Source organism: Taudactylus pleione, unplaced genomic scaffold (genome assembly GCF_031769625.1).
Source record: "Taudactylus pleione unplaced genomic scaffold, aTauple2 ptg000579l, whole genome shotgun sequence".
Taxonomy (NCBI): Eukaryota; Metazoa; Chordata; class Amphibia; order Anura; family Myobatrachidae; genus Taudactylus; species Taudactylus pleione.
The window spans coordinates 6,618,594-6,645,367 of record NW_028284981.1 but is presented as its reverse complement, the minus strand read 5'-3'; the positions used below and the strand labels follow the sequence as shown (position 1 = coordinate 6,645,367).

Below are 26,774 nucleotides of genomic sequence, written 5' to 3'. Positions count from 1 at the left end.
GGTTAAAGCAATTCATCGATAACTGTATAAGCAAGAAATTCAGAGCAAAGAACCATATTTATCATGTTGTATTTATTACAGGAGCTGCTCAATACAGATCACATGAAGTATCTTCCATAGACTCCAATGGAATAGTGCCCCCATGTGGCCAAAGTACATTGGATGGTACAGAATGCTTTCTGTGTTTCACAGGCAAAATGTTTGGTGCAAACAAAAGTTCTATTATAATTGTTTTCAAGATAAGTCATTAGAGTACCAAAGTCTTTTAAAATGATGTGGTCTAAGTGTGGGGGCCATTATAAAAAAACATATGTAAATGTGTGCCTTTGGGCTAGATTTACTGAAGCTTCTAAAAAGAAAAGGTAATCCCCATAGCAACCAATCAGACATTAGATATTTGTTTAATACATTACAGAAAATGAAAGCTAAAATCCCATTGGCTGCTATAAGCAAAACCTTCATTTTCCTTTATGCAAACTTCAGTAAATCTGTCATTATGTGTCCCTTGTTTGTTAACACTCCTATCTAGCCCCCAATAGGGAATACATATTTATATTTTATTGTTCATTTGTATCAATTGTCAATGTGTGAACATGCTATAACACAGGCTTGGATGTCAGTAATATTCAAAGCCCATGTTACAGAATATGAACACATGCTTTAAAAACAGAGGCACACAGAGAGCAACCCCACAAACTGTTCCCTATGTTACTTCTATTATAATCACTGTGTTTGAGAATTGTTGGGCATACAGTATGTTATTCATTATACCATTGTTGCGTTTCATTGGCATTTTGACTGTAAACTCTGCCATCTCCCACAATCCGACACTCTGATTATTGCCACAATGTTTAGAGGATTAGATTTAGAGGATTAGATTATAATAATACTGCACTGAACTCGATTCAGTGGCTCTGTATCCATTGTACATGTACATTGAACAGAATGATATTTCCAGCAGCCAATACCAGTTACCAACCTGATCTCTCTATCACTGCTGATAACTCGACAATCCACCCTGCCCCACAAGCTCGCTGCCTAGGTGTCATCCTTGACTCTGAACTGTCGTTTGTTCCCCACATTCAATCTGTTTCAAAATCATGTTACATACATCTAAAAAACATATCCAAAATTCGACTATATCTCACCCAAGACACTGCAAAAACTCTAATCCATGCACTCATTATTTCCTGCATTGACTATTGCAATAGTCTCCTTACTGGTCTTCTCAAAATCTGGCAATCGCCACTACAATCCATTATGAATGCAGCTGCGGGGCTGATCTTCCTCGCTTAACGTTCATCGTCTGCTGCTCCTCTCTAAAGGTGCCCACCCACTAGGCAATATTTTACACGATCAGCCTGATTCCAACGCATCGGGACGACAGATTGTGTAAAATATGTCCTAATCGTGAGTCTCTACTCACGATTACGATGCCGATGCGCGTACCCGCTGGTCGTACATCACATCTTAAGATCTTGCCTGCTGCAGGCAAGATCTGAAAATCTTATCACGATGCACTGGAATAGTATAGGATGCACAATAGATCGTGGGTCAATTTGGATTGTTTTTAACACCAAATCGTGCCCACGACTGCAGGGGGAGAAATCGGACACAATATCGGATCGTGACCTGAACGCCTAATCTGTGGGCACCTTAACAGTCCCTCCATTGGTTACCGGTTTTACACCGTATTCAATACAAAATACTTTCACTTACACATAAGATTATTAAGCAAACCACAACAACATACATCTCTTCACTCATCTCAAAATATCTCCCAACCCGACCTCTCCGCTCAGCACAAGATCTGCATCTCTCATCCCCACGCATTACTTGCTCCCATTCACAGTTACAGGATTTTTGAATGCCCTCCCACGCACAATAAGACTTTACTCTAGTCTCCAAACCTTCAAGCTTTCCCTGCAATCTCACCTCTTCAGACGAGCTTACCAGATTCCAGAAACGCCCACATAACCTTCATAGCTTCTATATCTACATCTATATTACATCCCCTTTCACAGTACACACATAACCTCACACTTTGGGCCAAATGTAATAGAGTGAGAGTTTAGAAAATGTGAGAGTTTAGTAGTAAGAGAACAGGCACACTCGCATGTTTTTAGACTCAAAAAATGCTCACGTTTTATACTCTCATTCACATGTTTTCCCATTATGAAGGTAAAACCCGACCAATGTGAGAGTTTACTGCTACACTCTCACATTTTCTAAACTCTCACCCTATTACATTTGGCCCATTTTCTTTCTTTCACATCATCCCTACCTTTTGCCAACATTCCTGTGTGACTGGATCATGCAGGACAACAAGAAACTCTGCATTCTGGCTGGACCAAAATGCAATATATAGCACCTATCCTTGTGTATCAATGCCTATTTCCCTATAGATTGTTAGCTCACGAGCAAGGCCCTCCTACCTCTAGGGCTGTCTGTTATTACTAGGGATGTGCAGGCTCGGGTTAGTTTGGATTTTCCCGCCAAGTTCAGATTTTTCCCGCCAAAAATCGGGTCTCAGAAAGAGGCAAAACGTCACCTGTCATGGACAAACATAATCTTTCATGGACTTTCGTCCAGGAATGATGATGTTTGTCCATGAAAGATGACGCTTTGCCTCTTTCTGAGACCCGATTTTTGGCGGGAAAAAAAATCCAAATTTGGCAGGAAAATCCGAACTAATCTGAGCCTGCACATCCCTAGTTATTATCCAGTATTAATGCTTCCAATTATGAAGCGCAATGGAATATGTTGCGCTATATAAGAAACTGTTAATAAATAAATGAATAAATTGTACATGTGTGATAAGGCTATTGCTCTAAAATCCAGGGGTAGCTGCTATCGTTCAAGGCTTCTCAACCTGCTCCTCAGTTATCAGTGCATGTATACAGTAAACTGGGGAATCAAATACTTATAAAACAGGGGCTTAATGTTGAATAAACCCAGGTACACTCATACTGGGGAGATTCGCTGTTCATCGGTCATTGCTATAATAATTTGGCCCCTGGGGGGCACTGTTGAGTCCTACAGCTAATATTTCATTTTCCCAGCACTCCGCAGTATGGAAGTAGAACAGCAGTATGCGCGTAACAATAAATGCAGTTTTCCTAATGTCAATGCAGAACAATTCATCCCTATATATAAAAGATCTCTCTGGGTGTAGTAAATCAGAGATATACCTAAAGCAGTTCCTAGAGGCATTACCTAGACCAGAAACACTGCTCAGAACCTTAACCAACATTGACTAGTCCCCATTCCCTTTCTACAGTCAACTCAGGTACACAGATCATTACTACTACACTGGCAATCAGAACTGCCTATAGGGGTCTTAAATTCTATCCAATCTAATGTTCTATATCTGGCACCTCAATAACCAGGTCTGATACTGAACAAGTGTAGCCAAATTCTCCACAGATGCAGTGGTGGTGTGAACAGCCGGATTGCACTGTATGGGAACCATTTTGTTGTGTGTGTGTGCATTTAATAACACCGTACCTACCTCTGAAACCCGATATTCACACGTCAACTTCTTTCCCTTCACTCCCTCATTTAAAGCGAGGACGAAGCTCATGTAATCAGCGTAGGCCTGTGAGAAGAAGAAACGCTGTGTTACCTCAGAGACGCGTTATTAATTCCCCAAGGAAGATATGCAGAAGCACTGAATAAATGCCACAGAGGAACAAGCCACTACTAATGCCTACTCTGTGCGGGACATCTTTGCCTACACACAGTAAGAGGCAGCCATTTTGGGGACTGAATCAATACTTTAAAGTGTGCAGCCAATCAGTCTACTAGAAACGAGTGATGTCACTGAGTCGGCCATTTTGTAGTTTATCAATATCAATAAGTGATCTTAATAGTCTAAAGCTGATCAGAAATCACAATATCTACATTATTGTACAATAATAGCCATCTCATCCATCCCTTGGGTATTTTGTGGAATAACGAGTCGCCAACTGTAGATAATAAGAATATTATAAAATACCTTAAGCCGCGTACACACTAGATGATATTTATGAACGATATGGACGATAACGATATCGTTCAACGATACATTGCGCATATTGTCCAGTGTGTATGCACTGAACGACCAATGATGCACGCTCCTGCGGGTTGTTAACAATATCCCCAGTCGGCTGAACATGCAGCTCAATCTGGGGATATCGTTAACAATGCCATGCTACCAAATGCTGCATGCCCCCCCAAGCCGTTGTTCGTCGTGGCCAACATCGGCAAGTGTGTATACACTCTCCGATGTCGGCACCCCGCCGGGTCCAATATCGCTCATCACACACATCGTCTAGTGTGTCTGAGCCTTAAGAGTAGTGTGACCTTATGGCCTTTTATATGACCCTGGTACTCCTCAGTGCCTTGTAATATGACAATATAAGTTACAATCACATACAAATCAGCAGCATTAGATCTATAGGGACTCTTAAATACCAGGAGCCAGATCCTTGGGCGCTCAGATGTTGCTTAATACATGCACTTTGCAGCCGCTGTGCTTACAGAAGTGAATATATACGGGGGGAATAAATTGCTGTAAATATTTCTGCAGGAAGAAAAAACAACGCAAAGTACTTTGTTACAGCAGTTAAAAGACCAGGACCATCGAGCTTTCCAGAATATATTACATTTATTCTATGCGCAATGAGACACTTCACTAATGTAACACTAAGCATTACAAAGCTGTATAAACTGCACATTTTACATTCAGAGAACTCTTATGTGCTCCTTTAAAAATGTATCACAAACGGCAATAAAAGCACTAAATGTACCTCAAGGAGCTCAACGCCAAGTGACTTAATTCAAGTGCATGCTCCGTGCTTGTGTCTGTCTAGCGAGCACCTGCGGTGGCTAGAGTCAGCTACAGCAATCATCCATACCAGGGGTTCCCAAACTATTTCATCTATCCCCCCCCCCCCCTAATATGCATGAAATATGTTTATCAACAACTCATTCCCGACATCTACAGCACTAGATGCTGCTAGTTGTGTAATTAAACACATACATTTAACCACAAAGCAACATTTTTGACACATACTTGTAAATATTGTACTCCAAGCGGGAGATTTACCTAATCGTGCTCCATTATTCTCCACCATGTAATTGCCACCCGTCAATGTAAATACCTGGCGCGTTTCTGGCTGGCAAACACATGGCCAGTAACCAATGGAGATTACATCAGCCGTCGCCGGCGGAGAAGGTGCTGGTGGGCTTGGATGAGAACAAATTGTTCCCCAGAGTAATTAAATATATTGCATGGTGCGGATTAAGGAAGAGCAGTGAGTGTAATATTTATTGTAGGCTTTAGGGGGCGACGTGTATCATGCCAAACTCTTCCTCCTGCTGTATGCAGCATATTACACCACGGATGCTTACAGACAGTTTGAAAAAAAAAAAAAAAAAAACTGTCAAATAGATTTAACCCCTTCCCTGCTGAGGCTTCCCTCACCCCTGTGCGGAGCCTATTTTGAAACTTTTTGCACTGGTTACAAAAATATCAGTCATTTTTTATTCCGTACCCTCAGAGAAGACTAAGGGCCCGATTCTGACATTCTGCACACAGCGGCGTCCATGTCTGCACCTTGTGTAAACGCCGCTATAATCCCCTCCCTGGTATATAGCCGCGCGGATGTTTGTGCGAGGACTGAGGCGCCCACTTTGAGCATCTTTAGCTGCTGAAATATCGCTAGGAGCGTCTTTAGATGCAACCATTGGTCGTGCCATCGAAACTTGCACCAGCCCCACGTTAAATGCAGATTCTCCGTCAGAATATGGCCTCCAATGTCAGCGTCTGAGTTTGCGTCCACTTTTAGTAACACGCCCATACACGTGCATAAGACTGACCGCCTCCGTGAAGGTGCGTACACACGGTACGATATCTATGAACGATAACGTTCAACGACATATCGTTAATTTTTATGCAGTGAATGACCAACGATGCGCGTTCCCTCATGAACGATAACGATATCTATGCAGGCCAATCTGGACGATATCGTCAACTTTGCCTGCTCAGAGATGTGGCAGGATGACTTCACTGAAAGATATCTTTGAAAGATCGTCGGTGGTACGGATCGTTCCGTGTGTACCCAGCATGAGTCTGCGCACAGACTCTGGACGCAGTGTGACTGATAAGCATGTGTAGAAGAAGAAAAAAAAAAAAATTGGTCAACTGCGTCCGACATCGTCAGTGTGTCCAACCCAGAATCAGAACCTCAAACTTTCAAAAGTTATCACCAACAGGGCAAATCCAATCTACTGTGTACGACTGCGGGTGTATCTGCATGCAAAATGCTACGTCACAGTGTCCCAGCCACTGACACACAGCATTTCGCATGCAGATGCACCCACGGTCACACACAGAATATAGGCATGCCGCGTATCATTTTAATCAGCAGAAGCTGCTTGTGCTTCCTATTTGCATCACGTTGTGAATAAGACACATTTGAAAATAAAAAGTATCACAAATAGACGCCCCGCGCTACAAAGTTGCACGGCGCTCGCGCATTATGTTTAACGCGACTTGTAGCGCATGGAGGCGAGATGTATGCGGACACATCTGTATAAAGGTTGAGTGCGGCACTCTGATTGTAGAAAGAAACACCAATGTGTGTACTGAGGCATACAGCATGATAGGAACGTTTCGGGCCCCAAAGAGCCCTTTCTCATAACATCCTTGGCGATGGATTACATTCTTAGGGGTAGATTTACTAAAGCTTCTAAAACGGACAAGTGTTGGTGTTCCCATAGCAACCAATTAATTGTAGCTATCATTTCTCTATTGCATTCTGGAAAAGGACATGCAGCCTCTGATTGGTTGCTATGGGTAACACCACCACTAGTCTGTTTTAGAAGCTTTAGTAAATCTACCCCTTAGTGTGAGTGTGGTCACAACAAATATACACACTTTGGTTGGATTATTGTTAATATAAAAGTTCTGTGTGTAAATATAGTTATGGAACGGCTGACTTCTCATAACCTTATATAGAAAAACCATGTTGGAGAATCTCAGAACTTTTCCCATTTGTTTCTATTTGCCTGAGACATAGAAGTGTAATATGTCATCTAATTACTCTGTTATTTATTCTCTCTATTTGTTATACTCTCCTGAAATAAAGACATTAATGCAGGATAAACATCTGCGGCCCAATTCCTCCTGCCCACGCTAATCCGATGATCGGTGACCAAAAACGCTGATCCCTGAACATCGATGATGGGCGATACATCGGCAGATCGGGGGGAAATATGCATGGTTACAAATCACCAACTCGAACATTCTGACCATTTCCGCGTTGGAATTGGGGAATAGAGATTGTCCAACATGTTGGATTTCCCCTATTCCCTGACCCAGCCGTCACATGAACGTAGAAATGGGCTCCATGACTCATCACACCCTATCACACATCTCCTTGTGCCATTTATGCCAACGCCAGTCCTTTCTACCAGTTACTGCACCACACTCGGGAGTCGCTGTACTCTACACACCTGTGCTAGGTACAGATAACCCATAACCACAGTGCAGATATAGGAGACCTTATCTGTTGTCATAACAACACACAACACAAACAGTACACAACACATATACAGTCTTATAGACAGTACCCATAAAATATAATACAGTTCAAAGTAAATCACTCGCAGATAAAAGCTTCCAGCCCTGTTCCTTTCTGTAAGCATGCTGTTCTTATAGGTCTGTATATATTAGGTACTCCTTCCTAATATTGGGTAGGATCCCCCTTTGGACCCAGAACAGCCCAAATTATTTGTGGCACAGATTCTACAATCTCTATAGATCCACCATGTCCCAATGTGCTCTTACTGGACTGAGATGTAGTGACTGAGAAGACCATTGCAGTACACGGAGCTCATTGTGCGGTTTGTGGAACCAGCCTGAGATAACATATGTTTGGTAGGGAATGGGTATTAATGCCGGCTGATGGGATGCCTCCTGTTAGAATACTGACAGCGGCATCCCGATGGTTGGTATCCCGACAGGGGTCAGATAAGTATACTTACCCTACCCCCTTCTCCTATAACCCTCCCTTCTTGTAGCCTAACCCTAACCCTCCCCATTAGTGCCTAAACCTAAGTTTACCCCTTTCGTGCCTAAACATAACCCTCCCCCCATAGTGCCTAACCCTAACATACCCCCCCCCCCAGTCGTGCCTGACCCTAACCCTCCCCCTTAGAGGTTCCTATCCCTAATGTCCCCCCCCAAAACCGAACGCTAACCCCGCTAACTTACTAAACCTAACACCCCCATACCCACGGCCAACACGAAGGACGGCCCGGCTTACCTTTGTTCGGTATTTTGACGCCTATCTTAACCCCCTCGTCGGGATTCCAGCGTCGGCATTGAGACAGGCGGCTCTCTTAACTACATCCCGTTTGGTAGCAAGGGACACTAACCTGTTGGAAGTAGCCTTAGAAGCCTCAACTGTTGACACAATGCAGGATGGATCCATGAATACATATTATGCCATCAGATTGTGGCCCTACCACCTGCATGTCGCAGGAGAAATTGAGATTCATCAGATCAATTGATGTTTTCGAACTTTAAATGTCCAGTTTGGGTGACCCTTTGCCCAGTGCAGGCTCAGATTCCTGTTCTTAGCTGACAGGAGAGAACCCCGGCGTAGTCTACTGCTGTTACTGTAGCCCATCCACTTCAAGGTTCCAAGTGCTCTTCTGCATGCCACCGTTGTGTCTCTTGGTTATTTGAGACACTATTTCTGTCAGCTTGAACCAGTCTGGTTATTCTCCCCTGATCTCTTATTAACATGGTGTTTTTCAACCATAGAGCTGCTGCTTACTGGCTGTTATTTAGTTTGCGCACCATTCTCTGTAAACTTGAGACTGTTGTGTGTGAAAATCCCAGTAGATCATCAGTTTCTGAGATACTAAAAGCACCCGATCTGGCATCAACAGTCATTTTGCAGTTAAAGTCACATAAATCACAGTTATCCCCCATTCTGGCATTTGCTCAGAACAACAACTGAATCTCTTGACCACATCTGCATGTTTTTATTCACTGAGTTGTTGCCATGCAATTGGCCTATTAGATACTTGCATTAACTAGCAGGTACATAATAAAGTGGCAGCAGATTGTGTACATACATAAATATATATATATATGTGGGTGCTGATCTTTATGTTGCTAATCTCCTACATTATTTTTTCCTCTTTGATTACTGCTTTTCCTAGTTTAGTTGCTGCTATTCCCTATTGAACTGTGCCTCTTCTTTCGTCACTCGTTTAGAGTTGGGTGTAAGTCAAAGCGCAAGCCGCAACAATCCTCTTTATTTTACTGAGCATGCTCAGTAAAACAAAGTGCAAATCTAAGATGACTTGGTTTTGTTGCCTCCTATGTCTAGAAGATATGCGGTCAGGAGGTCCACACTCACAATGTGATACTAATGATCATTTGTACAAATCTGAGAAAGAAAGTAAGAAAAGCATGCTTCTTCCCCCTAAAAGCAGCGACCAGCATCAGTACTATAGTCCAATCTCGTATCAGAGGCATTTACGGGGCAGTGCGGGGACGGCCGGCGTTCCCGGAAATGGGGGCGTGTCGCCCGTTTCCCGGGAGTGGCAAAGCCAGGATCTGCACCCACGGACGCAGTTTCCTGGCCTCGCAAGCTGGCCAGCCGCCATCCACCGTGGTCGTGATGGTTATCCCAGCCTGCGACGGTCGCAATGCTGGGATCGCAAATGCAGCAGGGGGTATGGGACAACTCCTGCTACACATGTGTGCAGCTTTGCAATTCCATCCTATGCGGAATCAGCCCCTATAATAGGGAGAGAACCACAAACTGGGGTTCCTCTGTCATAAGGTCAGCCAGACCCAGCGTGGTCTGCACGGGGTGGAATTCTAGGGAAATTGGGCCTGCAAAAATAGTTTTCCCCCACTCCACCTAAATAAATGCCAGTGTAATCTTTTAAAGTTTGGGTGTAAGTTCAAGTGCAAGCTGCAACAATCCTCTTTATATTACTGAGCATGCACAGTAAAATAAAGTGCAAGTATAAGATAACTTGCATTTGTGGCCTCTTAAGTCTGGACACTCGCTATATCAACCTCACAATGACGACGCAGGGATCCCAGCAAGCCCTGGTAGCCAGTAACTGCTTGGGCATGCTGGCACTTGTAGAGCTTCAAAGGACTGATTAGTGCACCTGTGGAATCCAGTCTGAAACAAATGTACCCACTCACTCCTATGTTTGTAGAGAAATAAACGTTTCCTCTCTTCCCATCTTGCTGGGCTTGGATTAGTCACGGTTGTCTAAAACCAGTGAGTCTAAACTCCAGAGATTTCCATCATCACTTTACTAAATCAAATCTATCATAGATTTCCATGTTCTACACTTATCTCTGAGGAATCAGTAAATTTCAATTGGCGGCACTTCAATTTTTTTGTAGCTTCTGTCTAATGAACCGGAAGCTATTTCATTGTTTTGGACAACCAGCCCCGAGGCTGCAGTTAGAGCGGTTTGATTCTCGCACCCATCTGGTGCAAGCGGAAATCCGCATAAAGTAGGTCTTTGGGGCTGGTTGCGAGTTTTGGGCACACCGTACCTACGCCGTTTCTGACACTTAGCACAGGAGAAGCCAGTGTTTCCAGTCCTCAGGGGAGCCTAGCAGTGCATGTTTTCCACATCTCCTTGCTGGAGCACAGGTGTATTCATTACTGGCTGACACGTTTTAAAAGATCCACAGGTTGTACGAATAATTTCACTTCTGTACATCACCATAAATGGCACTATCAATAGTGCCGCCGGCAATACCCAGCCAACAAAGACAAATAAATGGCTGTTATAACATAATAATGGGTTAACAGTTATTTTTAAAAAACAGACAGCGGGGTGAAAGACGGCTAAATGTTCTATACCTGAGAATGCTTCCACTTGGCCATGTCAGGGACAGTGTTGATCTCCTTCTTTGGGACAATGAAGCTATGTCCGACCAGAGATGGAGGAACCTCGTACCCATTATGGGAGCCTGGTACAGAAGAGAGGAATGGAGCAAATGGTTATTGCAAAGAACGAGATTCAGATATAATCAGCAAATCTGAAAGCAGAGCCTGGTCTTACCCGGGAGTCACAGAAATAAACAGCTCTTTCTGATGACAGATTTTATATGTACGCCTGAGGAAGTCTAAGTGATGTGATACGAAACGCGTTGAATAAGATACTGGTTCGCTGACTTCAAATAAGCTTTATTATTCATACAAATTTTGCGAGCATTATCATATGTTTTTAAAGGTACCATTGTGTGAACAAGATTACACTATGAGTTTTTGATATTTCCATTTTTTTTTTATATATATATACTGTATATATATTATGGAGTCATAATTAAAAAAACAGATTCTCCATTTGCTGGGACTACTTGTGAAATTGTTCAAGATATCAGGTAAGCCCTAAATCTTTTCATTTATGATACAGGTTCACTTCAAGCTAATTTTGCACTGCTGGTGTTGGCACAAATGTTTGCACTAGGTGGCGCCCTTGCCCATTCTGTTTTTCAGATACAAGGGAGTTGGTGTAAATTCAGACAGAGGAGCTTTTATCGTCCCTTATGTGGATTGTCCTATGCATTTTCTTCTATTAAATAAAATTAACACTTTGAATATTACAATTGTATATGATTATTTTATCATTAGATTTGGTGTGTGTGTGTGTGTAATGAACATTTTCAGGTTTAATACAGTAATCTTACATTTTAGTGCACACAATCTTAGATTAGATCTATAGTCTATGTTTTATTTCTGTAAATCAAATCATTAATTTTCTGCACTTGTCTGTTGCATTGTGCGTTCATTCACTGGTAACCTCTATAACTCTCCTCTTTTTTGGTTGTAAAATTGTAATTATTACTTTAATCCATACTTACCTACTCTCTCGATTCGGCTGGGAGCCTCCCGAAAATCAGGTTGCGCTCCTGAAACCCCCCCGAAAAGTAGGGAAGCCTCCCGGCCGGCCGCTGACCCCAGGACCCCCCTGCTGTTTTAAAAATCACCGGAACGTTGGAGTCGATGATGCGATTCATGCTGAATCGCATCATCATGACCCCACCCCCTACTTCACAACGCCAATAATCTCGCCATTGTGTAGTGGGGCCAAAATGACACGATTCCGTGTCCACGCCCCCTGCTCCGCCCCCATTCACGGGTGACATCCCCGACCACGCCCCCTATGTCGGCACGTATGATTCAATCTTTAAACTACAAATGTATTTTAAAAGCATATATAGTAATACTGATGGTACGTCTCAATATGTTTTTATGTTGTAGCTTCTACATACACCCAGAGCCGTAATTAGACTTTTTGGGGCCCTGGGCCAGAAAAAGCATTGCCCCTCCCCCCGGTTTTCAATTAGGGACATAAGACACGGGCAAAAAAGGGGTGTGGCCTCATGGGCTGCCATCAGAAATTGTGGGGCAGATACTGAAGCTGACTGCCATGTGAGAGGTGATAGGTTTGAGTCCCAGGTATGACGGTATTTTGAAATGTGTGTGTAAATAAAAGGATGTGACTGAAGATGCTTGGGGGGGTGGTCAATTGGGGTGGGTGGTTAAAACAGGAAGGAGATAGGGCAGGCCAGGAGATGCTGGGAATAAAAAAAAAAAAAAAAAAAAAAGGAAGCTACAAGCAAGAATGATTATAAACAGAAAATTGACAGGCCTGAATGGTGCCCCCTACAGGTCGCACCACCCTAGTTATAGCACAACACAAAGAAGCCAGAAAAAGATAAAGCACTGTATTAAGTAATATGACGTTATCAGAAGGTGTAAAAAGCCCTTTGAAGAGGAACTAAACACAAAAAAACAAACCTCGTTAAGGGGCTGATTCTGAGGTGGGAGCAGAGCAAAAAGAGCAAGTAACTTTGCCATGGGGCAATACAAGGGGGGCAAATACATATATGATACTTTGCATGCAGGGTATATACTGGCTGCTGTTGCATGTAGCCCATAAATGCTGGACAGCTTTATTTATACACTGTAATTTATGTCTGAGCTAGTACACGCCCCCTCCCAAATCTATATCTCTCGCTGCACATTCTGTATCTGCCCGACCTCCTTTTAGCTTTGTTCCCAACTAAGACCCTAAATGTCAATGTATTGATGATGATGAAGAATTGAGGCCCTGATTCAGACCCGCTCTCTGTCGGAGGCAGCTCGTAGGTCTGAAGGGCGTTTTTTTTTTTGGTGTGTCCGGCCTTCTGGCGGCTCGCTAAGCTGTGGGTGACCTGTGTGGTGTCCTGAGGACCAAGTTTGAGAACCACTGCTATAGACAATACAATCTACAGACGGCGTCACCCATCGAGCACAAGCTCCAGAGAGTTACACTTTGATACATCCTGTCCAGGGAAACTAAAATCTCTAATTCTCTACACATTATCAAACATCAGCGATGGATTGTCGCAATTCCCCGATCCCCAGACGCCGGAGTATCTGTGAAATTCAACAAGTTGGATTTCACTGATTTGTTGAAACCGACTAAAATATGATTGGGATCAGCAAATCGGGGATTTTTAACATGAAGGATTTCACCAATTCCCCGATGGATCGGTGAATATCGATAACCACCGATCTGCGTTTCCGACTGGCTGATCACGGTTCTGGTCACATCAGGGAATCGGCTGTATAAGGCTCTTTAGATTATGCATTAAGAAAGCACATGAAAACAGCCATTATGGATTATTAGCTACCATTATAGTAATAGCAATACGTGCTGTAACACATAGCAACCAGATGTTTGATAGTCACAATGCCGGCGAATGGGATGCCGGATGTCGGTTTATCGATGCCGGAATCCCGAAGAGGATGAAGATACTGACGTCGGCATCCCGAACAGGATGAAGATACTGATGTCGGCATCCCGACTACAGGCATCCTGAAAGTAAGTATGCGGCTTAGGCCTCAGCAGGGATGGGGCGGGTTAGAGTTAGGCACCCCCGGGGGGAGATTAGGGTTAGGCTATGGGAGGTTAGGGTTAGGCACCACTGGGGGGAGGTTAGGGCTAGGCACCACCTCGGGAGGGTTAGGTTGCAGGAAGGGGAAGCTAGGGTTTGTCACTCCCGGGTGGAGATTATGGTTAGGCACCAGGGATGGGGGGATAGGCATCACCGGGGGGAGGTTATGGTTAGGCACCACCTGGGGAAGGTTAGGGTTAGGCACCACCCCGGGAAGGTTAGGTTTAGGGTGCAGGAAGGAAAAGTTAGGGTTTGGCACCCCCGGGGGGAGATTAGGGTTAGGCACCACCGGGGGGAGGTTAGGGTTAGGCACCACCGGGGGAGAGGATAGCGTTAGGCACCACTGGGGGAGGGTTAGGGGGGGACAGGGAGAGGGTAAGTATACTAAGCAGCCCCTGTCAGGATTTTGCAGACCACGATGCCGCTGTCAGTCTTCTGACCGCAGGCATCCCGTCCTCAGGCCTTCCATACCAATTCCGTGTGATATCCTCAGCCAAAGTAAATGTACCAGACATAATAAAGATGTGCTTTATGTGGCAGGGGACAGACTGCCCTAGGCGTTACATAAAAGGAGTCACTATAAAGTTGCTAGAGTCGGTATCACACATCTTTTGCTTTTACTATCAGCGCGGTTTTATATTTTGTGAAATCAAACCTGCCGAGGCGCGATGACTGTTAGTAAATTTGCCCCAAGGTCCGAAAAAAAAAAAAAAGTTACAACACTATAATAAGATGTGTGGGAGTATATAATAACACAGCAATATGCACTGCCTATGCCTGGCATCATACACTGAGTGACCATATTATTATGACCACTGGGGGATTTTATGCAAAGTAACTATTCCAGAGATAATGCTGCCGTAGGCTGTCTGGGCCTGTATAAGAATGGAAAGCTGATGGCATGCAGAGGCTAATGAAGCATGACTCGTGAAATAATGGGTAAATTAGGCGATATGACAGACTTTGAACGCGGAATGGTTATCGGAACTCGCAGCAGCGGTGTTAGCATTAGGAAGACGGCTGCACTGGTGAATTGTTTGAGGGCGGCAGTTGTTAACGTGTACACAGAGCGGACCAGCCGACAAAAGACTGGGTCTGAGAGCAAGGCCTGTGCTCATACACAGCTACTGGATGCTCGAGCGGAACGGAGAGATGGGCAGACTTGTTCAGTCCCACATACAAGCAACACTGCATCAAATTACAGATAATCAGAACCAGGGACTAATTCAGATGGTCTCTCAATGAACAGTATGCTGCACATTACATTGTATGGGCTACAGAAGCAGAGGGCCAGTCTGTACGCCATTGTTATCAATTGCAAACAGGGTGAACCGCCTCTAGTTTGCTCAGGAACACAGGAATTGGAGAGTAAATGATTGGACACTGGTCATGTGATGTGATGAATTACGTTTTCAGTTACACCATGCAGAAGGTGGGGTGAGAATATAGAGACAACAATATAAAAGTATTGATCCTTCTTACATTGCACACGACTATTCTGCCTGGCGGAAGCAAAGTCATGGTATGGGGAATGTTTTGTGGGAGAGTATGGGCCCTTTGATCCATGTGGACAGTAGAATCCATGCCTAGATGAATTCAAGGTGGATTAAGGGTAAAAGTTGGCCCAACAAAGTACTAACCCGGTGGTCACAATTATTTGGCCACTCAGTTTACAGTTTAAGTACATAATGGGCCTGAGAAATAAGTTGGGAGTAAAGCAAAACTAGAGCAAGTAACTTCGCACCTCGGCAAAACCATGTTACACTGCAGGTGGGGCAGATATAATGTAAAATAAGGGCGTGTCTAAACTCAACTAAATTGCAGTGTAATAATAAAGCTGTTCAGTATCTGTGGGCTACATGCAACTTTAGCCAGTATTTACCCTGCATGCAAATTCTAGATGTATGTATACCCCTTGCAGCATGGTTTGTCCAGGTGTACAGTTACTTGCTCTTTCTTGTGTCGCACTGGATTCAGATTCAGATCCTGCCCCAATAGCTCAAAACACAGCAACATTTCATACCTACATCTGGCATAATATAAGCACATAATAGATACTCACTGTAGGGGATGCTTGGTGTTATATATCACTTATGTAGGCACTTCTGAGATGTATCAAGCAGTGAAAAGAGAAGTGAACAAGTTGCCCATAGCAACCAATCAGCCTCTACCTATCATTTTATAGAATTCACATGATAATTGCTTCCTTAAAGTTGATTGGCTGCTATGGGCAATTTCTCCACTGGTCCACTTCTCTACTCTTTTCACTGATTGATACATGGTCCCTTTATGATTCTGAATCAGAAGTGAAGAGGCTGCGTGTCCGTGAAGCCGCGGCAGCCAGATTGGCTACCTAATGCGAGGCTCCGTGTGGCCTCAAGCGGGAAGCCAATCCGTCCGCTGTTTATCTGTCCATAGCCTCAGCAGTCATCATTAGTATCGGCGCTTGCACCAGTCCCCTGCTATGTGCAAGAGATCCGTCAGAAACGGACTTCTCTTCACTGTATGCACAGAATTCACATTACACGCCCAAAACACTCCCATGAGAAGGAAAAGCTACGTGAATTTGTCACCACCTACTTCCATAGATCAGGCTAAGATCCGTCTGACTTAAAATCAGAGGTACACAAAAATGCGTATATTTGATTATGCTAGCGTTCCCGCTAGGCTAGTGGGGCGCTGTGCCCTGCCCGATTTCAAAAGGGCAGAATGTGCCCTGCTTTTACGGCAGTGTCCCGCTAAACAACATGGTAGGGGACGTCCCCACCCGCGGGCGTGGGAAGAATGTGCACGGCATCTATTCACAGAGAGAGGAGAGCTTGGGGGCAGACCGGCATGTCTGTTAGTACCGGGCACTCCCCCAAGGGTAATTAAAAATGGGCGTGTTTTAAAGTCACATCCCTTTTTCTCGCAGCCACACCCCCTTTTCAGGTGCTCAGAGTGCACTTTCTAGGTCCGGCACACTGCCTGGCGCAGGACCTAGAGTGAACACTATATGCGCTGTACGTTAAAATTCGCCATGTGCATTCGTGAACAGAAACGCGTCCAACTCAATCTGACGCTATACTGGGTAACCTATGGATTTTGGGGGACTGCAAAATCCTTCCAGGCTGTGTACATGCAACTTGTGCTTTCCAGCTGTAATGGAACTACAAGTATCAGCATGCCCTAACAGTAGAGCAGACAGTGGCCAGGTTTGTTGGGACTGGTAGTTCCACTCAATCCTGCTGCACTGGTGCAGGCTGTCTCTGTACCCTGCTCATCCACATGGTTACCATGGCGACGAGGGACCAGCGGGAGGGAACCATGTGACTGCCGAGCACTTCCGGCCCCCCCAGCCTCTCTCTGACTCGGTACGTTATTAATCGGGGGTGACTTGGTCCCCGGTGACAGACCTGTCTGCTGTTCTCTCTCTGCCATCTTCCTGCAGCCGGGTTCTTTTCTCTTCACCTTTTACCTTTCACCTTTCACCCCCAATTCCTCCAAATGACACACCCTCTTCTGGTCACCCGTTCCTTCCTCAGAAACAGCGATTCCTGGGTCTTCTTCTTCTAGCTGGCCAAATAAATAAACACACCCTTGCTGTTTTACTATCTAAAACCATCACATGTCGCTTTATAAGCGCGCTTGATACCAGAAGGACTGGCACCTGCCAATAGAAAAGATGGCCACTGTAATAGATCCTGTCCGCCATCTTTAAAAAGGGCTAAGTCCCAAACCCGCTCATACTATCGTGTGTGAAAAAAAGATCAACGAATGACTTAAGTAAACCTCCGTTAAATTGCAAACAGCTGCCGTTTGGAGAAATAGCTGTAAACGTGGTCACAGTAACGAGCGCGGGATATTTGCCCGCGACAAAGATGGCGGTATATTTTCCATCTCTCTCATGTTTGTTCCTGGCAATTACGTAGATCTCGTATTGCAAACATTTTTCAGCCCAATTGTAATCAGAATGTCTACTTCTGATAATAAGAGTTCATATTGTCACATTATTATACGTAACGGCAGCCAAGGTGTGAGGAGATGCCCTTCTTAAAAATGGCCGCTGCGCTCCACCCCGGGCAACGCATAGTTTTGTTGACAGGTCAGCAGCTATGAAGTTACCTTGCACCCTTGTAACGCCGTCCTTGTGAGGGACAGATTGTGAAAGACACCAGAGACAGCTCCCAATCACGCAGGGACTTTGAACTGGGGCTCTAAGTAGTATTTCCCTGCAGAAGATATGTTGGCTTTCATAGCTAAAAGCATGGTAAGTGCAGCAAGCTGCAGCTCTGGGTGGGAGGGGGCTTTTAAAAATTGTGCTTTAGAAATTCGAGAATGTTAATATGTGGCTTAGAGCATGTATACAGTCCGTGCGTTACTAATGTCTGCCACAGCAAATGGACTAAGGGCCAGATTCATGAAGGATTGAAACTGCGATTACGCACGCTATCGGTTGTTTGTTGCCTTCTGCGCATTTGTATGCATCGCAGTGACTGCACAGACCCATCGCAGAGTGATTGACAGAAAGTGACCGTTTGAGGGTGGTGGCGGGGAGTGGCTGGCGAAAAGCAGGCGTGTCAGTGCGTTTGACCGCCAGGCGTGCATAAATTATCCACTGCAATGGCATACGCAGCCTGAGCTCTCACTGCCTACCGTAAAGTTAGCAATTTCTGAGTAAGGTCTGACCTTGTGCAAGTGTGCGTGAGACTTCGATTGTACATGATGTTACAGATGGTTGCGCAGTCTTGCTAAACATGACGGATGTTTGTGAGGTAAGGTGGGCGTCCCTATGTTGGGCTGTAGCGGTATAGCGATCGCAATGGATTAGCATATCATCGCAGCGAGACTGCGTGCGTTAATCGCAACTGCGATCCAACCTGAATCAGGCCCAAAGTTCTGAGCATTGAATCAGTAGCTTGGTTTAGTTTTGGAAATAAATACTGTTGACATTAGTGATCATCAAAGTGTGAAATTGAGCTCTTTCAACTGTAACATTCCTTTTGTGTTCTATAAACAAAGTCACTTTCGTTTGAACTTGTTGATACATGATGGCTAGGCTGGATTTACTAACAGTCACTATTTAAATATATATAACTTGTCTATTCTTTGCGTTACCTTTATTAAAGTACATGAAGTCACATATAAGTATTTTGCAATTGGCTAGTCAGTGACTAAAAGAAGTTCTAAATGTAGTATGTGTAGCCTAGGTAGGTGATGCACTTTGTGCCTGTATTTGCAATGCAATCGTTGTATGCAGCCCTAGTGTAATAGCTTTGTGTGCATTTGGTTAGGGCTTATGCCCCTCTGCGGTGATTTAATGGCTAATTTTACTTTGGTAAACAGAGTGACATTGAATTAAACCCAGGCCGGCACATGTTACGGTATGTCACTGCTGTGTGCTGGAGCTGTGCCTCTGCTGAATAGCAAAGTGTTCCCAGTATAGCGCGTTTCAAATGGTTTACAGTCTGTTCTGTATCACTGGAGTGTAATCTGACTGTAGCTCATTCTGGGGTCAATTCAGCAAGAGTGACGATGTTGCCCAGAATATTATCGGGTAACATCGTCACGAGATTTGATCAAGTATGATAAAATATGGAAGGTATGCAGCAATATTTTGTGCAGGGGTAGCAGTAACACGCTGTCCCTGCGATGTCACAGAAGGGATTGTTTTCAGGATTCCCTTCTGTTTGTTCCTCTGCGCATGCTCAGTCCTGCGCTCGGGAACAGTCTCCGTCCCTGCTTGCGGTGACCGCGGAGGGGTAAGTACAGCTCCAGCCTCTCGAAATTGATTGACGTGTATACAGGCTTTACACTAGCCTGTATACGTGTGTGTGTGTGTGTGTGTGTGTGTGTGTATGTATATATATATATATATATATATATATATATATATATATATATATATATATATATATTCCCACATAATTATACATGTATAAAGCCTGTGTACACACGTCAATCAATTTCGGCAGGTTTAAAAGGCTCTAGGCGGACTTGCCTGCCGCCGATCACCGGGAAGCAGGGACGGAGACTGGTTGGGCTTACAAGATGCTGCAGGGAATTATGGGAAAATTTCCCTCTGTCCCTGCAGTTTTTGAGGATATTTAATTATTTTCTTCATATAACTACATCCTGAGATGTGATTTAACACTTTTTGCTTTGCTGAATAGCAAAAAGCGTTAAAGCACTGTAGAGATCAATGGCTGATCCCTACAGTGCGTTACTCTGCGAGATGAGAATCAATGGAGAAGATAATTGCGTTATCTTCTCCATTATCCCATTGCTGATTAGGGGATTTACATAAAAAATCTGGAGATCATAGTTTCCCTATTTTTTTTTATTTAAAAAAAATCAATGCTGAATAGACCCCTCTGAGTTTGGAGTAATGGGCACATATTGTACATATGTACTGTTTAGTTAGAAAATACAAGCTAATTATTATGCCGCTATTTATTTCTGTTTTAGTATTTTATAAGACTGATAAACCCGCAATGTTTTAGCTGCCTGACAGCTTTTTTTTTACAAATTTACCACTAACCCATGGGTGATTAATACCCCTTTTCCACCAAAATTCCGGGTCTGACCCAGAGTTGGAACAGAGGCCCTGATTCAGAGCCAGATGCTCTGACAAGAGCGCTCGCTCTGAATCAGGGCCCTCCTACCTAAAATTGGCGCGGCCTCCTGGCCGCTCTCATAGCTGTGGGTGACCACCCACAGCTTATGCGAGCGGCCAAAAAGATGGTCGCGAGGGTCAAGACCATCGCAACCATCGGGCTTGCGACGAGAGCCTGCGGTAGGGTCTCACTGCCGCAAGCCCAGGAGTGCTTTTGGCTCTATCGTCTACCTCTACCGTCTGGGCAGCAACGCCCCCGGCACGCCCACCAAAGGGGGCGTGCTGTCACTCACCATCGACAGCACGCCCCCTTTGGTGCGAGACCCATAGCGATGGCTTGGCCGTCGCTATGCAGGTCTCGCGCATGCGCATGACGGAGCTCCCTCAGCGCTCGTGAGCGGGTCTGAATCAGGCCCAGGGTTCCTATCCGGATCAGACCCGGAATTTAGCCGGCGCCAACTCGGGATATTCCCGAGTCGGCACCGCTCACACCGCAGTCGAGTCGTTAAAGTGGATGCTTGGAGATGACGTCATCTCCAAGCGCCACTGAAGCCGAACCAATCGGCCAACTTGCGGCGCACTGCAGGTCATCAAGAACCGCAGTGCGCCGTACACACAGCAGGGTTTCACGGGCTACGCCTGTGTTAAACCCTGCTATTTACCTGGGTTGGATTGCAGGTCACTCGACCTGGCGATCCAACCCTCACCCCTTTTACACCAAGGAGCTGCCCGGGTTAACCCTGCAATAACCCGGGTTTTAGCTCCGGTATAAAAGGGGTATAAGTGTATAGATGGGTCATTGAAGATATGTCATCTAGTAGGAAATACAATATATACCTTTATTATTCTATTGGAAGCACAATATGTGTATGCAATCCTCTTCCAAACAAATGTTATAATAATGGGAATAAAAGTTCTCTTTGCTCTGTACCAGCAATATCACAGAGACACTTATATAGGAAGATGTCACCGGGATACTGTAGTAGTGTTTAATTGGAGTTGTGACAGGTACAGTACTCTTATAGTGGACCCCACCATCATACTATAGATTGTAAGCTTGCGAGCAGGGCCCTCTTACCTCTTTGTCACTCTGTTAATAGCCAGTCCTGTTTTATTATTGTGTCTTCAATTGTAAAGGGCTACTGCCGTATGGCTTATTATGTTATGGTAAAGTGAGCTATCATTCATGAACCTTACTGTATAAGGGCACTTAGGGGGTAATTCAATACATTGCTCGTTTGTACTTGCACCCATAGAGGTGCGCAGGAAAATTAGCGATGTTGTGTGTACCATACATGGCGGATTTGTGTGCAGCTAAACCTCACAGTGATGTTCGGCGTCTTAGGGCCAGATTCAATTAGAGGCAAAAAGTGCCGTTTAGAGATAAGTTTCCGCGGATTCGGACTTTTCATCTGTTTTCAAAGTATCTCCATATTCAATTCTAGGATGATTTTTGCCTAAGCAGAAACACAATGCAGTGTAATAGGTGAAAAAGTATCTCCAATGAATAGGAGGTGACAAAAAGTGCAAAATCATTATTTTGGAGTGGGTAAATGACTCAGAACCCTTGGGACAGCCCCCCAAAGGAAAATCAGCCCAATAATTAAAAAAAATAACCTCAGAACACCCCCCAAAAAAAGTGGGGGGACAAGTATAAAAACTAGCGATATAGACTTCTTGGGGTGCTGTAAACCTTTCCAACACTAATTGAATACGGGCCTTCGTGTTGTCTTCCTGGACAATCATACAGTGCAGCAGACCATCGAACAGGCATGGGGGGAGAGCCTGAAAGCTGGAACGCCATCATACACTAGACAATGTATGGAGGAGATCCCCATTCACAGCCTGAAGTTGGCTGGATGGCAATCGTGTGGATCAGACAAATGTAAAAATCAAATCAACTGATCCAGATCTTTTCTCGTTTAGTACCACAGTAGTCGTTCAAACCAGTCATTTAGTTGGGCGGGTTGCACGATTATCATGTAGTGTATGACCAGCTTTAGGGGTCTATTTACTAAGCAGTGTTAGAAGACAGAGTGAAAAGTGATAAGGTGCCAGCCAATCAGCTCCCAACTGTCATTTCACAGGCTGTGTTTGGAAAATGACAGCTGGGAGCTGATTGGCTGGCACCTTATTACTTTCTTATCACTTTTCACTCTCTCCCCTAACACTGCTTAGTAAATAGACCCCTTAGTTTTTATTGGTGACTAGCTGGAGTACCCGGCGTTGCCCGGGATTTTAAGAATGTTTGTTTACACATCATCCTCCAACAAACCTCTCCTTAGGCAGGCCTCACGAAAAGTGTGACAAACTTCCCCATCAACAGTCCTAAGGTCTTCGAAGGAAGTAGTAACGGTGTAAAGCAAACTTCGGAGATAGAAGCATTCAAAATGTGTCAGATGTACAGTGCAAACACGGTCAAGAGCTTCTGTTGCTCTGATACCAGGATGACCATCTACAGCGACTCCCTATTTTCTGTGCATAAAAACTTTTCGAGAAGCATATTTTGTCAGCTCACAGTACAGCAGGGTCCTTGCAGTAGAGATAATAAAGTTCTTAAATATCACCACTGGAGACAGCAGTACTGAGTGCAAGGCCCCACAATGAGCGTACAGCAAAAATATTGGTTTTTAATTAATTAAAAATGAGCAGTAATTTCAATGTAAAAAATTTTAAGTTCCCTCGGCTGTGTTTTGATACGCTAGTATGTAAAATTTCACGATCTTGGCTTGTAAACTGTGGATTAGTAGAAGATTAGCATTACTCTGGTTTGTCCATGTTTCTTACCATTCAAACATACATACATTTGTATGAACAATTTTGGACACCAAGGGGGGGTGGGGGAATTCAATTGTTTTTTTACACGTCCAAAAGTAACAGGCGCCTGACCATTCAATTGTTGTTCTGGTGGGTGTGAGTGCCGCGGGCACCCATTACTTATTGGCTTGTCGCGACCAAATGCACCAGGTTTATCCACGTAAAGCATCTGGTATTCATTCTAGCACCTTGCACCTATCAAAACCAGTGAAGTTCCTTTTTCCTGCCTGGGTTGTCGCGCTCTGCTCTGTTGCTTCTAGCACTTTCGGCTAATGCAACAGACTGCCGAGATAAAGACCAGAGTGTGCTAGAAGCACCAGTGCAGAGAGTGACACCCCAGGCAGGAAAGAGGAACTGCACGGGTTGTGACAGGTGCAGGGTGCTAGAATGAATACTAAGGGCAAAATTAACTAAGTGGTGGGTTCTAAACCTCGGGGGTTTGGCGGTGGTTTCTAAATGACAGCCCTATTCTAAAATTTGTTTTGACAGCGGTTTTGGCCTTAGTATATCTGCACATAGCAAAACCGCCGCCAAACCACCAGGGTTTAGAACTGGCCGTTTAGTAAATTTTGCGCTAAGCATCTAAACTATTGGGCAAATGTGTTTTTATTATTTATTACCTTGCATGTATCACTGAATCTCTGAGTGAAAAGAAGTCCCCACAACCTGTAACAGGTACAAACTGACACATAACATTTCTGCAAGTTGTAATGCACAATGACCTATTTGTATTGTTTATTTGCTGAATTTAGCAGATTAAAATGAATGTGGTTAGCGGAAAACTTTTTGCACCCTTTCAGCTGATCATTAAAGTGTGTGTGTGTGCGCGCGTATATATATAATTTTTTTTTTTTTTTAATGCCTCAAAACTTTATTGACACTGTTGTTCTTAAATCAAACCATGTGAAAGCAATGCGAAGGTACTTGACCCCTATAACCTCTCAGGATCTTAGCCTTGAGCTCCTCCTAGCAGCTGACCTTATATAATGACAGCTGCCTGTTATAAAGCAAGGGAAGGCTATAAAAAGGTATCCAAATGTTTCCACCTTGGAATTTCCACTGTCTTTAAGAAATGGAAACTTACAGGACATGCTAAAGGGAAGGCGAGATCTTGAGAACCCAGACACATTGCTCATAAACTTGACTTGGTTGCACAGGGGCAGATTCTTATTCGGATGGGTCTCTTACACCTAGCATGGGGCTGGTGCAAGTGCCCATACTGCTGTGGACGGAAAACCAGTGCGCCGTGCGGCCACCCTTTTGAAGCCCCATGGATCCTTGCATTAGCCCTAAGGAAACATGCATTAGCATAAGTTAGTAAATCTGGATTCTGTGGCTTCATGCAAACACAGCTTCTGCGCCCTACCGATGTTGACACCAACTATGATTTATACATTTGGAAAAATTAACACCTTGCCAAAGATTAACATGGGTTAGACCAGTGATTCCCAAACTCTGTCCTCAAGGCACCCTAACTGGCCAGATATTAAGGATATCTGTGGTTGAGCACAGATGGTTACATTATATTAACTGAAGTACCAATTAAGTCTGTTAGGGTTCCTTGAGGACCAAGGGCCTGATTCACTACTGATCGCAACTGCGAATGCAATAGGCACGCAGTTCAACTGCGATAGTATGCTAATACATTGCAATCGCTATGCCGACCCAGCGCTACACAAGGACGCCCACTTTACCTTACACACATCCGTAATGTTTAGCAAGACTGCAAAACCATCGGTACAATCGAGTACCATCGTAGCCTCACGCACACTTGCACAAGCTCTGACCTTACTCAGGGATTGCTAACGTCTTCGCACGCGATGAGGCCTCAGGCTGCGCCATGCAACGGCTTTGACTGCGATCGCAGTCCCGATCGCAGTGGCGGGCTCGCGCATGTGCACCTCAATGCATGCGTAGAACGCAAAAATCGTCCCATTGCGTATGTAATCAGTTGCGAACAGTAACTAATCGGGCTCCAAGTTTGGTAACCACAGGATAGACTATGCTTTAGGATTGCATGGCAGCCAGTGGCACAGGATATACTGTCCGAGTGGTAGCAAGAATGGGTTCAGCTAAATATCAACAAATCATAGCAGTATATTTACTAAAGTGAGACTTTTTAAAAGTGGAGATGTTGCCCATAGCAACCAATCAGATTCTACTTAACATTTATCTAGCACCTTCTAGAAGATAATAGCTAGATTCTGGTTGCTATGGACAACATCTCCAATTCTAAAAACTCTCACTTTAGTAAAGTTACCCCAAAGAATCTAATATCAGAGGAGAAATTGAAGCTGAAAGGAGTTTGGATATTTCAGCAAGACAATGAGCTAAAATACAGGTTCTCATACTCTGTCCTCAGGACCCCAAACAGTGCATGTTTTCAAGGTCTCCTCACAGAATCACAAGTGAAATAATTAGCTCCACTTGTGGATCTTTTAAATGTGTCAGTGAGTAATGACTACACCTGTACTCCAGCAAGGAGATGTGGAAAACATACACTGCTAGGGTCCCCTGAGGACTGGAAACACTGGTTCATATACTGTGGACACATCCATGAGAGGTAGGGCAGATATTGAGGATGTTCAGGGAGTACCATGCACCTTAGGGGTTATCCTATGACGCAAGCCAGATGCATGGGCTTTTCAAGAGAGGATGGGGCCCGTGTGCAGTCTCCGTCACGGACCCCCTCCTCTGAGTCCTGTGGCCGGCAGCTCCCTGAGCACAGCACAGCGCAGCCAGCTCCACACTTCTAGACAGGAAAATGGGCACGGCGGGCATTTTTTAGCCATTTTTACAGCGCTGACACCGGCACCGAAGTGGGACTCCTGAGAGGGTATGCAGTCAGGATGCCGACCGTCGGGTGACCTGGAAAACGTGAACCGTGTGGGGTCCCGAGGACCGAGTTTGAGAACCACTGAGCTAAAACATACTTCAAATGGAGCATGAAGTACCAGCTGCAATGACCGATCAAGGCTTCAGAATAAACTCTACAATCCCCATCGCAATTGTTATTGGAAATTGGAGATGTGAAACCTGCAGAACATGGAAGATGACCGGAGAGTAATTCTGGTTGGGAGAGTTGGGGGAAATTCCGAAACAGAGAACAGAAGGGCTCTGACTCAGCTGCTGGAGTCAGGTGGCAGCTGTGATTTCTGCCAGAGGCCCAAACATCGCACACGTCACTTTTTTTCCCTTTTTAAACTTTTAAATTCAGAAAATAAATAATTATGACATACTCAAGTGTCCAGAAATACCTCATGCTGGTGTTTTTGCAGTATAGTGTAGTAAGTAGGTGACCAGACCAAGGGGTCAGTTTAATTAGGAGAGATGCAAAGTCGCTCATACTGGCTCGGCATGCACTGCGCGCCAAAA

The 26,774-nt window shown here is 44.5% G+C and overlaps 2 protein-coding genes across 2 annotated transcripts in view; one reads left to right on the top strand and one right to left on the bottom strand.

Annotated features, from left to right (window-relative positions):
* PTPA (protein phosphatase 2 phosphatase activator) overlaps positions 1-17,627 on the bottom strand; it is a 63,235-nt gene extending 45,608 nt beyond the window's left edge. Inside the window, exons 1-3 of the mRNA XM_088453521.1 lie at positions 17,383-17,627; positions 10,902-11,011; positions 3,512-3,598 (exon numbers count right to left, since the gene is read on the bottom strand). Of these exons, the coding sequence (XP_088309647.1) occupies positions 3,512-3,598; positions 10,902-11,011; positions 17,383-17,407 (222 nt within the window). The 5' untranslated portion in view covers positions 17,408-17,627. The remainder of the gene's footprint in view (positions 1-3,511; positions 3,599-10,901; positions 11,012-17,382) is intronic.
* A 281-nt stretch (positions 17,628-17,908) lies between these two features.
* CRAT (carnitine O-acetyltransferase) overlaps positions 17,909-26,774 on the top strand; it is a 50,602-nt gene continuing 41,736 nt past the window's right edge. The window contains exon 1 of the mRNA XM_088453460.1: positions 17,909-18,236. Within this exon, the coding sequence (XP_088309586.1) occupies positions 18,210-18,236 (27 nt within the window). The 5' untranslated portion in view covers positions 17,909-18,209. The remainder of the gene's footprint in view (positions 18,237-26,774) is intronic.